This window comes from Odontesthes bonariensis, chromosome 1 (assembly GCF_027942865.1).
Source record: "Odontesthes bonariensis isolate fOdoBon6 chromosome 1, fOdoBon6.hap1, whole genome shotgun sequence".
Taxonomy (NCBI): domain Eukaryota; kingdom Metazoa; phylum Chordata; class Actinopteri; order Atheriniformes; family Atherinopsidae; genus Odontesthes; species Odontesthes bonariensis.
This window is the reverse complement of record NC_134506.1, coordinates 31628743-31642295: the sequence shown is the minus strand read 5'-3', so window position 1 is coordinate 31642295 and position 13553 is coordinate 31628743. Positions and strand designations below refer to the sequence as shown.

The following is a 13553-nucleotide window of genomic DNA, read 5'->3' as shown; positions in this document are numbered from 1 at the left end:
CCATTTACAAAGTTCAGCAAGAGGAGGATGAGCGAGGAGTTTTCTTGCTTCCTCCCTGCTAATAGTGAAAACAGCATGACCTCAGACGAAACACTGGGGTCTGTGTTTTCACAGTCATGAGCACATGTCTCATAATGGCCAGTAAAGCGATGGGAACCAACTACGGAGTAGCTCATGACGGCTGAAGGAATGCAGTTGTGAATATTGCACAGTCATTACACAAATGATTGCGCCCACATACGGACATCACCGCACAACTGTTTCAGACCTGTGACGGGAGACAATCAGCTGATCAAAGACATGTGGAAAAGCAATGATGAGCACCTCCGTGTCTGAATCACAGCGGGAAGACCTTAAAAACTCAGAGTCTGACAGAGTGTGCAGAGAAAGCTAAGGCAAACACAAGAGTCTCCTTTATAGGACATGTGACATTCAGCGTTACAGATTCTGAGTGGTAGACTCTATAAACTCATCTAGACTGATAAGGACAGAACAAACCAGCATTCACAGTTTAAATCCAACATAAGATTCAAACTAACATCTCCCGTACACATGCAGTGAGCTACTACCACACAAATATCCAAATGGCACTTTCTTCGTAGGGACTTGTGCAACCGAAGCACATGACGATGAGCGCTCAGAGTCCTTCTGCGAGTTCGACAACGATCTCACAGCGCTTTTTGCCCTCGTTAAATAAACTGCTGATGACAATTTCACAGAAGCCACAAAGAAAGGTCTCATTGTAGAAGAGCACAAAACTGGATTATTATGTCTGCTGCTCCACTACCAATCATCTGAATCATGACATCATGGTCACACAAGCCCTCATCCTTCCTCCCTGATCATTCGGTCTGAATGATCGCAAAACTGTAGACTTTCTTCCCACTGATACCCAACTTTCGCTATGTCGACAACTGTTAACAAAATACACACGCATAGGAGCCGCGACTGTCCACGGAAGTTTAAAGTGGGTGCATTTACTGAAAGGTCCGCCCCCACCGAGCTCCCGGGTCGTTCTAATTTTACCTCCTTTTTCTTTTCCGTTTTCCTCGTCACCCCTGCAGGGACATCAAACATCGCAACCAGTGTGGTTAGGCAGCGTGTACTGTGGTTAAAGGTTTTTCACTGAGTGGCAGAGGGCAAAATGAACAAAAATCCATCTCATAAGGACCTGCACGAAGAACAAGTGAGGTACGCAAGGAGCATGCGGTCATATTTAAAGTGCAGGACTGGGCCAATGTTGCTGAAAACAAGTGATAAAAAGCTTTTAAGGGAACATCGATATTAAAATCTGATTGCAGTATATTACAAGCATCTTACGACGGGAATCAATTATTCAAATGTCACAGTCAAGTTACTCTATATGCTGATATATTACAGCTAAAACATACTGAAGTATTTCTGTATTCCAGTTACCCGTGAGAGCCAACGTCCCACTCTTACTGTTCTACATCTTTTTCGATGGATTAAATATTAATTCATTCATCCATTTGCCATAAAAAATTTAAAAAAAACACTTTGAAAGAGGAATTTAAACAACAAGATGAGTTATTAGTACAATAAACCTGAGTATTTGCATCAAAATGTTCTGTAATGTTGTCAGTTCAGGTGTGTGATAGATGCAAAACCTTCAGCTGAGCCAAATATGTAGTTATGATTTATTTTTTTATTTTTTTTAACCATGAATTGGGAAATCTGACATCAAATACAGGTAAGTTTTCTTAAGCAATGAGAGCGTTAAATCCGATTAGATAAGATTAGATTAGATTTGGCTTTTCCCTTAGAAGGAAAACAGTCGCGGCCATTCAATCAAACTACAATAAGCTTTAAGTGTTACACTATATCCAGAAAAACCTGAGATTATACACATACTGTGAAGATTACAGGCAAAAATAGCTCATGATTGCCGTCGTTGAAAAAATGTAAACGTTCACACTCATTGATTTTTCCTCACCATTTGGAAGCCGCTTTAGTTAGCATTGGCCTTCCAGAAACAACACAATAACGCTCAAAGCCGTCACGCTTTTCCAAACGAGACAATAAATGATTTGCTAAATCTGCATACTGTGGTCAAAATTAAGATGCATTTGTGTTGCGTTGAGCAAAATCATTTCAACAACCTAATGGGACACAGAGATACATTTACAATACCGGCGTTTTATATTCAAAGTTGTAGATAAACAAAGCCTCTGGGTCGGCCTTGTTCCAGCTCTCCTCTCATTCCACCATTTTGTGAATCGTTTCACCTTTTTGGTCCCCACAGGAGACCGTCCCAACAGTCAGCCTCCTAGCAACAGAGAGCCAGGGAAAGAAATAGAGAGGAGGAGGAGGAGGAGGAGAATGGAGGCTAAAAATAGCAACTGAGAGTTTTGAACAGCATCACACCTCACAGAGGCATCACTGCACTACCGGGCACACTTCCTGATCCTGATAATCAACATCACACTTACAGCGCACATACAGAGATGCGCACAGAATTGTTTCGCACATCTCCAGGCAGAAGCTGATTATCTTTAGGTAACGCAGAAATATGTTGCCAGGCAGATCACTTCTTTGAGTTTTCAACAGACAAAAAGACAGACGACACAACAGTCCGGCTGCAAGGGCAATAAATATTCCCACACCAACAAATTCCCCTGGGTTAAAGTGAGGAGAGATGAAGGTTGAAACTTAGCCTCACTCACTCTCTCACACACACACACACACACACACACACACACACACACACACACGCTGACGGACATTTAACATGTTTCAAGGACGTCACCTTCCTCAGTGAAACACGAGCTGAAAAAGAGGAGCGCCCTAAAAGCTGGAGAGAAAAGTGCAATGAGTCGAGGCGCCGGGACTCTGTGCGCCTCGAAGAGGGACGGATGGAGGGATTTGTGTTTAATGTTCAGGCTGCAGCTGAAGACGAGGAAGGAAAGACGTCAGAGCATCTGTGACATCAGAAATCACACAACCCAACTGGCTCTGCTTTTAGCTCTCTTGACATAGGCTGCACGCAGTATTTGTGAGACGATGCGAGATGTGCGTTGACTTCAAACGTGTGCAGACGTTCAGCGGACGGTTGGATAAAACAGAAACTGTCATCACATAAATTCTCTGACAGATTGATTCGGTCTCTTTTTGCAACACATCCTGAGCACACACGCTGCGGTAAACGCTGCCGCTGTGAAGCAAAGATTTCAGGTCACGTTTTCACTTTTTCTAGGCACAGAGAAGTTTGTGCATCTCCGGATCTTGTTCTGTACGAAGAGTCTCAACTTTGTTGTGGATGCAGAGACACACCGTTACCGACAGCAGCGTTGAGGAGTGCTCCTGAGCCATGTGTGGAAGGCTGCCACAGCCCTGGACGATCAATGCTTTACAGCCTTTGACGCGTTGACCTTTTCTTTTTTAATTAAATAATGTTTTAGATCAGTCGAATATTAGCTTAATGGCTGTGAGACAGTCCTGTACCAGCTTTCCCTGAAACACGTTGGCATCCACTTCAGAGAGAATATGATAATTATCGCGTGAAATACTGTAACGTTTCTTCTGTAAATTTACGAGAAAACACCAAAACAACTAAAAATTCACAGGTTCAAAATACAACACGTTGCCTTTGTGCTATTGTGAGCTCCAAATCTATGATGCGTTTCATCCAACTTTCCAGAAACGCCTTTCAGTTGGCTAATTTCCATGCTAGAAGATAACATTTCCAAATGAGCTGCCATTTTGGTCCCATTTCAATGAGAGGAGCCGAAAACTTCTTGAGTTTGAGGGCAACTATAAACACTACATCAGGACACTTTTTTGGGCTGTGAGCATCAAGCCTAAACTGCCGGGAAGCGACATGCCCCTTCCATCCAAACACTGGGCTCGCTGCAGCGCTGCATCATTTTGAGGCAGAAGCTTTTCACGCAGGAGACATGCGATTCTCCACAAAAAAGGGACAGTGAATGGTGTGATGGTAATGATATCGACATCCTGATGTAAAAAAAACAAAAAAAACTCAAACTCAATGTAAATAAAAACTCACACTGAAGCGAAACCAAAGTTTCTGTTATTATGGCCACTATCAAAGGCACAGTTCAGACAGGTAGCCATCATTTATGGGTTTATGTGCAATGTGGAACAAGCATGAGAGTTACATAAAGTTTCTATGAATTATTTATAAGAGAGAGATACTATTTAGATTAAACCAGCAACTGATTTATTTACAATAAATTTCCAATCCAAGAAAAAGTAGGAATGACTTCTAAGTAGCTTTAGTCCAGGGAACTGAAAGTTTCTCTACATCTAGTGCAGAGTCGCTGTCAGACGGTCAGTTCACAGCGGGGGAATGTTACTCTTAAAGTTACAGGCTAATGCTAATCCGGGGTTAATTGAGACAAAGGATCACTGCCTGTTTAAGATAAGTTGGGGTTTAGCACCAGCTAATCTGATCCCAGTCAACTGCACCACAATATCATTACAGTCACATAGGGCCACAGGTAATTACTGTTGCGGCGGCAAAATGACCAAAACATTTCTACTAAAGGAGGTTCCCGAATGACACGTAGACTCGTGGATACAGAAATTTAAGGAAAAGAAGAAAAATAACGATTAGCGTGGAGGAATTTTTGTAAAACAAGACGCAAAATGAAACATCTTCCATCCAAAACAACGCTGTCTTTGAAACTGAGAAGTGTTTGCTGACATGCTTTTTGGTGGGGTGCAGGGCTGTGGCAGTGGGTCGGGGCAAGAGTAAGAAGTGTTTACAAATCTGCTCAAAGTCAACAGCAGATTAGAAAGACTTAGCCTCTGGCTTTCACTCTTGAACTGGAGGCTTCCTGGCTGGCTTTGACTTCTCAAAACTTTGGCTGGGGATTTATATGACTACAGTCAAGTGAAAAAGAGAGTACACCCCCAACAATTTGAGGGTGTTATATATTAGGATAAAATTCCATCCATCCATCCATCCATCCATTATCTTCCGCTTCTCCGGGGATCGGGTCGCGGGGGCAGCAGCTTGAGCAGAGAGACCCAGACGTCCCTGTCCCCGGCCACTTCCTCCAGCTCTTCTGGGGGGACCCCGAGGCATCCCAGGCCAGCCGAGAAACACAGTCTCTCCAGCGTGTCCTGGGTCTTCCCCGGGGCCTCCTCCCAGTGGGACGGGCCCGGAACACCTCACCGGGGAGGCGTCCAGGAGGCGTCCTAAGCAGATGCCCGAGCCACCTCATCTGACTCCTCTCGATGCGGAGGAGCAGCGGTTCTACTCCGAGCCCCTCCCGGATGACCGAGCTTCTCACCCTATCTCTAAGGGAGAGCCCAGACACCCTGCGGAGGAAACTCATTTCGGCCGCCTGTATTCGCGATCTCGTTCTTTTAGGATAAAATTCAAATAAATAAATAATCAATCATCTGGCCGACTCTTTACCAGGTCTTGAATTGAGGTAAATACAACTCATGGTCGACTCCGTGTCTGATAGGTGTTTGGGTCCTGTGGCTGAAAAACAAACCCAAACCATCAGCTCTCCTCCCCCGTGCTTGCCTTGTTTGTGCCGATATGCTTCGTTTGGTTTTCAACAAATGTGGAACTACGGCCCAAACACCTCCACTTTGTTCTTGTCTGTCCAAAAGCCAACGTTCCAGAAGCCTTCTTTTATTAGCCTTGTTCTTTTTTTTATAGAAGGAAGAGGATTTCACCTGCAACTCTTTCAAACCAGCCAAACTTGTTCCATTTTTTTTTTTTCAAATTGTACGGTCTTGAACTTTATCTGCCAACATGCTGACTGAGGTCTGTAGAGTCCGAGATGCAGCTCTTGGGCTTTTTGTCATTTCTCTGAGTATTGCACAGTCTGACCTTGGGATGAACCTGCTGGGACGTCCACTCCTGCGCTGCTTATGTCTTTCCTCCTTGACATTGCGTTAACACACACCTGAATGCTCCGGATGAGCCGACTGCAAAAGATTCTGCTTTATTCGACGTGCCCACATTCGCTGACGATCAACTAATCGAGTGCGTTTGATTAGCAGCACCTGGCTGCTACTTATCCTCTGAATTCCGGTGGAAGCAGTAAGAGATGTTTGTTTTGGTTGAAGAAATAATGCCAAAGTGTAACACGTCATGTGTTGCGAGTTAAGCTGAGGTTGATTTACCTAATGTGAAGAACTTTTAAAGACCAGATTCATTTTTTTAATTATTATTATTATGCCCTGCAGCTTGACTCACTTCAGGTAAAATTCCACTCTTCTTCTGCTCTGCTGAAGGAGTGACGACTGCAGTAATCTTGTTCTTCTAACTATGGATGGAGGAATGAGAGGAATTTAGACAAAAGTGAATCAAGTGGAAGAAGATTAAAACCCTAATACATTTTACAATACGAACTGGCAGAGGCAAGGTATGCACGAAGAGTTTTGCCCTCATGTCCTCAGTAAAGCCGTCAATGGAGTCCCAGACGGCGGAGGCCTCGTCACATGATGCCACTCATGTGAGAATCTGCTGTTTTTCTGCTCAGCTGGGCAGACGCTGCATGATGCCAAGACTCAGAGACCTCAGTGCTGGGGAAGATTTCGCTTTGCAGAAACGTTGACGGTGTTGACATTGGTTTCCTCCAACTGTAGCACTGGCACAGCTATCTGACAGTAGTTGCCAGAGTTCAGTCTTTTATTAAGAAGCCGTGACGATGCCCGGCTGCTAATCGCATCAGTTCGGCCAGTGTTGACTCTTGGAGGAAGCGCTGTTCACTTCCGTACGTCGAGCAGGAAAATGTGATGCAAGCGCGCAGCGGTCCTCTCTTATGATTACATTAGACAATAGTGAGAGACTGCATCACAGACTTTATTCATTAGAAAGATAGGCAAACGTTTACGGACTTTATCCTAAAACTATCGCTCAATTGCCGGGACCAATAACAAGCTTTAACACACAGTAAGGCCTGATAAAACTCATTTAAACCATTTGTACCTCTAAACAACACGCATTTGGTGCTGGATTATCAAAAGCAAACAAATTGCTCTCTCCATTTAGCCCACAATATAGTATCCTAGCCTGCCAAGCCGCACGCATGCCGCTGTGTGTACCAAAGGAGGAACAAACTAAAAGCTAGTTCCAGTGATTCAATTTTGTCAATCTACAACAAAGATGTTGCTGTTATTCAGATACTAAAACTCTGCACAGACTAAAATCTTATTTGTAGCTAACTGGAAGTTATTTCTGTCCGGGTGACTTAAGTGATATAACTGTCTCCAAGGGTGTGTCAGGACTTGGGCTCCATGTTCCCCATTACAGAGGAAACGTACCAAACTGGAGACCAAAACACACCGGTTGTCTGAACACTCGACAGCTGACTGTGTCCAAGAACCAGACGAAAGACTAAAAACAACAGGCGCTCCATCAAAACATCAGCACACCGAAGTCCATCTTCTTTGAATATTTCCAAGAGTTTTTACACGACATGTAACCTTAAACCACCGAATGTAGGCTCCCATTTAAAGACTCAAATGAAGCGAGGACTTACTTGAACGAACATATACTCCAGCTCCCGGTTCATCTTGTCTGCGGAGTGGGCCTCTACCTCATGCTGTGCATCTGCTGGTTTTCCGGATGCCTCCAGCCGCACACTCCACAAGACCGGACGCTAACTGATCGAGCAGTGAGCTCCGGAGCAGAACCATCCCATTGTGTCTGCTCACACAAGCAGCGTCTACTGACGTTCCCCACAGCTCCTGCGACACATGACTGGACATCCCGGCTGTCTGTCAACAAACATCCCGGCTTCCTTTTATTGATCACATGAGTTGTGAGGAGGACAGACTCAAGCAAGAAAACAGTACTTTCTCAAGAGACCACAAACATACTGGCAGCCAAACGGAAAAACAAGAAGCTTTAATGCCAGTCCAGCACACAGCGGGTAAAGCTTTTGAGGGAGGACCTGCCCCGACAGCAAGTTTCAAAAGTAGTATTTATTTTATTTTACAATGTGCAGCGAGAAGGTGATTTGATTAGTGTTTGGATGCTGGTTGAAAAGCTAAATGGGATTCAGAAAAATCATGAGTTCCTCAGACTACCCCAGCGAATCGCTGTCATTGCAGCACAGAAACACAGAGGAAAGCTTGATGAGCTGTTTTGCCCGTAAACACGCAGTCTTATTCTGGTTGCATCTGCGCGTTGTCAACACAGAGGTCACTACATGCCAGAGCGTATACAACATGACTGCACAAATACTTTAACCAGGTTATCTCAGTAACCTAATGCACATGCTCTCAATTAGAGATGGACAAAAAAAAAAAACAACAAAAAAAAAACATTGCATTTGTTTAATGTAGAAACCTGCCACCTGATGTTGCTTAAGGTGACACATGTGGAGACAGCTTGAAACGAGACTTTTGTTCCATAAAGTGAGATATGACATGACACTTAAACAGATCACAGAGGGTTTTGTCCAATGAGAATGATGCATTTTCCCGTATTTATGCATACTGTATAAATGTTGTAAATTAAGAAGTATCTGTTGTGAAACCGGAAGCTTTTTCTGCTCAACGACATCCCAGCAAATTGTTACATGTTTACACTTTATCCAGTGCAAAAGCACACGGCACTTCTCTGAATTGAAGCCAATGGCATTTTTTTTTCCCTGGAAAGGCAAACAAAAAAACAAAAAAAAAGCTCACGTGAACCAATAAATACTCCAGTTTTGATACCACAGCTCAGGGTCTGAGCAAAAGCTGACATTATAAAGTAGTAAAGAACAGCACAGCAGTGACTTTCCCTCCACTGTCATTAGGTTGACACAAAGTTCCTTTATCCTGACCTAAAAATCATATAATCGAGGTTTGTTTACTTCGTGGTCCGACTGACCTTTTATGTACCCGTCTCACACCAGACTCTGTGAGACACGAAGACGACGCAACTTCAGAAGCAAAAAAAACACTCGTCTGTACTGCCATTTATGGGTTGAGGAGGTCAAACACGCTGTGTGTCTGGCAGCACCCCAACAAGTGATGCAGCGGCAGGTGTTTTCCTCTCCATCAGCTGTTCCTGACTACTACTCCCACTGTGTGACATCACCGACTAACAGGTTGCTGTATGTGCATCACGCTTACAGGTGTTTCTGACCCACGCGGGTAATGACAGACAGACACGGACATATGATCCACCGTGACACTGAGGTAGAGCGTCGCCCACAGCCACTTGAACTGAGAAATGACACTGTTCGCCGGATCGACAGCGCTTTTGCCAATTTCTGACCAAGCAATGCGGACCTCAGTGAGCTGCAATACCCTCACAGCACAGTAAGTGTATGACCGAGTTGTGCTTCAAAAGGTTTCATTTTCTCCTGTAATGAACTTGGCAGCCCTCCAGCTATGATTACATATCTTATAGGTGGCTCTATTATAACACTTTCATCATCGAGGATGACAACTCATTATAGTAATGATTGGACCTCTTACTACTTCTCTGTACCATTCCTGGCACAAATGTAAAAGGCAGTCAAACGACATCTGGGGCTTTTCTGTTACCTCTTCTTGTGTTTGCTTTGTCTTCACCCCGCATACCACACAACAACAGCGCTCTTGACTTTGGGGAACAGGTAATTAGTGTGTCGCCACCAGCCCCTTCCCAAACGCACCGCACAAATCAAGGCTGTCTGATCACAGTCAAAGCATCTCTGTATGACTAATACTGTGAGCTTTTAATGAGGCTGGAAACCTGCTGAAGAAATTGTTTACTTATTTCAGTTGAGGCTCATGAATCAACACAGAGTCTAGAAATTATACAAATGTTACACTTCAACAAACGCCGCTTCAAGTGCAATGAGTACGTTTGATGCTCCGGGTTGTGTTTCCACTCAGTGTCATCTTCTTAAGTAGCGCCTCACTTCCATTTCAGTGGGAATATCCTTCTTCTCAGCCATCTCTACTTCTTGTTAAACAGCGTTGTTTCATTCACTTTTACCACCTCTTACGAGTTTTGATCCTAATTCGTTTCACTTCCTGTGCTCGAGCAGACGAAACAGATTCACTCTGGTCTAAAGACCTACAGCTCTGACTCACCTCTCTTCGTACTGGTGGGCAGTTCAGACAGGACCCAAACACAGATTGGAGCAGGGTCTGATGTTGTGTGTATATATATATATATATATATATATATATATATATATATATATATCCATGTTCAAATAGCAGCTTAGACCCACTCAATAAGCTTCTATGAAACTGACTCATACACACAAAGAGCAGAGTGTTTCCCACCCCTGTGCTGGAAAAGTAAATCCCCAAAGGAGGGGTCCCGACATCAGAGGCAGGCCTCAAGCACAAACTGAGCCATTCAAAGCAGAAACTAACTTTAGACACAAATATCCAAACATTCACCTACAGTTAAAGCGGTGATTGTTGCGTTAGCACCCAGTTTGTTCATGGAAAAACAGCCAGAGGCCAGAGGTGACCCCCACCCCCCGAAAGAAAATTGAGGGGGAAAAAGTAAATTATATACGACGATCTTTTTCCATCATTCATTTGCTCGTACGTGTCTTAAACCTGTTGCTCTGTTAAAGATGTGAAAATAATGTATAAAATGTTTTCAAATGGCACATTTAGGCAAAAACAACGGTCAGATATTCCTACTTTGACAGCAGCCCAACAGTTCACATTATTCCAACTAACACTCGGCTCAGTTTGTACTTTCAGACATTTCATCAGTGTCCACTCACCGATGACGAGTCCACATCTTCATAAAACTTCTCTGAGCCACAGAACGCCACGTTGAACAAGAAAGAGATCATAAAAACAACAGTGCTGGCCTGCAGATTTTTAAAATAAACTTCAACAGCAATAGTCACGCCTTCTCTCCACCACAACCATTATTCAAGCTGAACGCACCAGCTGTCAAAGTAGGGGGGGGGGGGGGGGGGGGGGGGTGTGACTCATCTCCTCTCCCTTACACACAGGCGCACCACTTTCTTCATCCCTGCTTCACATTTGGAGTCAGTGTTTTACAGCAGCTGCATGTGACCTTGTGAGCTGCATGTTTAACAGGCCTCCTCAGCAACAGTATCAAGTTCTCCACAATGAGCTCTAAGCAGCCACAGTGCGGCACGGGGGGAGGGTGGGGGCTCTTCTGGTCCAAACACCAGAGGAAGGATGCTAAACTCTCCGGATGCAGGGTGCACCGCAGCATCTCGGCGGTACCCAGCGTGCTGGGCTCCCCTCCCATCCAAAACAAAGGGGTAAAACGGCTGAAACAATCAGCGACATTAAAATAAACATCGACACTTCGGCACATTTTAGCTAAAGCTGAATATTATGAGCTAGAGGCGTAAAACCAGTGCCTCCATGATGGCTGGCACCGCCTTTGCATCATCCCCAGCTCCCGAGCTTCCAGTAAAATATGACGAGCCGGACGTGATGAAACGCAGTGCTGGTGACCAAACATGATGACAAGACTCGTCAAAAAAGGCGATGATTATTTTTTTTATTGATCTATTTATTACTCCTCGGTATGAAGAAAGGCGAGGCGAGCCTCCGCCGCAGCTGGTTGATTTTCGTCAGTCGCACGCGACCTGCTCCAGCTAACACCCACCAAGCGTTACCTCCAAACCCCGAAATGCAAGTTGCCTGTGACATCTTCATTCATTTTAAAGCCACTGGAAACAAGCCCGTGTGCACAAAGGCGCGTTCTCCGTGGTGAAAATAATCTCGCCGTCAGCTTGTTTACAGGGAGAACTTAGCTCAATTCATGCAGACATTTCGCAGAGAAATGAGCCCCTAATTTAGCCTTCAGGCTAACACGCGGACCTGTGAGGTAGCGTATAAAAATCCACTTGTATTACCTTTGTGTACAGCTCCGACGCTGCCATGACGGTCACTCGCTATGTCTTTCTTCCAGTCTGGGCTGAAGCTCCGGCAGGTCTCCGCGCTGCACGGACCTCGGTTTGTGTTTTCATGAAGCGGGGGAGGAAATCTCTGCCGCGGCGGGGAGTCAGAGAGAAGATGTGTTTCTCATCGCCATGATAACCAGAGAGGCTTCAGGCTGCTGATGTTTCGGTGTCTCACTTTGCATTCTGGGTACGATGATGGATGAAATGATTCAGCCCAAAAAGGAGAGGGGGGCTGCCGCCGCGTGGGAAGCTGCGCCGCCTGGTGGTCAAAGTCTGGAAACACAAGCAAACACACAAACCAGAGAGGGGGCTGGATGTAGATGTCCTCAGGGCCGGCCCAAGCCTTTATGGGGCCTAAAAGCAGAATTTCATTTGTGGCCCCCCTACCATCACCTCAGCTCCAGATGCCTCATTATTCCATAGGCTACACTGTTATGTGTGTAACGGACCCACAATCATTAGCATTATTTGTAATCATCTTACATTATACAGGTGTCAGCAAAATCATAAATATGGTTTAATTAACTTCTACATAAAGAGTGATGTATAAGTATGGCTCATTAATTTAACTATTTGAAAGTAACATCAGCAGGCTGGAGACTGCATTTATAGTAAACACGTTAAATAGTTTAATTTCTTTCAGATGTGCAATGGTGTGCAAAATGTTCAAAATCCAAATACAAAATAGAATCAAAAGATATTCACATTATCTTACAGAAAAATAAAGTTGTAATCAAAATTAAATACTTAAATAATAAATACAATACTTAAATAATTTTGCCCAATGGTGGCAGCAGCCAACAGGAGGCATAAATTAACCTAGTATTAGTATTTTGTCAAAAAAAAAAAAAAATCTGGTGTAATGCAATTTTGTTTAAATTATTCAATGTTATTTTAATTTCATGTATATATTTACTTTTTTATCACAACGTCTCGGTGCTCTCTGGGGCCCCCTGGTGGCGTGGGGGCCCTAAGCGACCGCGTAGTTGGCATATGCCTTGGGCCGGCTCTGGATGTCCTGATTTATAGTTAAAAACTCTCCGGTTTTCTCTCACTGAATGAAAACAACGAGCTGCTGTTACTTAAGGTCTCTAAACTGTGTGCTCTTAAAGTAATGGTATCTGTCAGGCGTCTGTAAAACGATGAGAAAATTAAGAAAAAAGGGGAGCCACAAATTTAATAAACATCTGTGTAGAAATATTATGTAAGAAAGAGGCCAAATTTGCCCCTTAATGTGTCTTTATGTGGCTGAAAATATGAATCCGAATATTTATTTTTATTCATTCTTATTTTTTGTTCGATTGTTACATTTCAGGTCAAAGTGAGTTCCCACCTCGTTAATTCTTCATGAATGGAGAGAGAGCTACACAGTAGACACACAAACAGCTGCTGTTTATTTAAAAATTAATTTCAGACACCCGCCACTCAAAAAGTATGAACAATATAAGATTTTTAGTAGCTTATATATTTTTTATAAGTTGAAAATAATAAGAAAATAAACAAAACTGTAAGAAAGTTTAATTTACACAGTATGTCCCATGTATGTTTTTCTACGCTTAGAAAGAGAAAAAAGTGCATATATCTGTATCCTTCTAGATTTTATTAACAACATTGTGAATGCACGACATGGAAAAGTAAAAGAAAGAAATCTTTTTAGGATACATGGGCTATAGTTACAATATTCAAACCTGATCACTCGTTTGTGCT

The 13553-nt window shown here is 43.6% G+C and overlaps 1 protein-coding gene across 3 annotated transcripts in view; it reads right to left on the bottom strand.

Annotated features, from left to right (window-relative positions):
• myo5aa (myosin VAa) overlaps positions 1-12041 on the bottom strand; it is a 50110-nt gene extending 38069 nt beyond the window's left edge. For 2 of the 3 annotated variants that reach the window (XM_075464295.1, XM_075464287.1), the window contains exon 1: positions 11799-12041. In XM_075464295.1, the coding sequence (XP_075320410.1) occupies positions 11799-11825 (27 nt within the window). In that variant the 5' untranslated portion in view covers positions 11826-12041. The remainder of the gene's footprint in view (positions 1-11798) is intronic. The other variant, XM_075464291.1, reaches the window with a different exon arrangement.
• Between the last annotated feature and the right edge of the window lie 1512 nt (positions 12042-13553).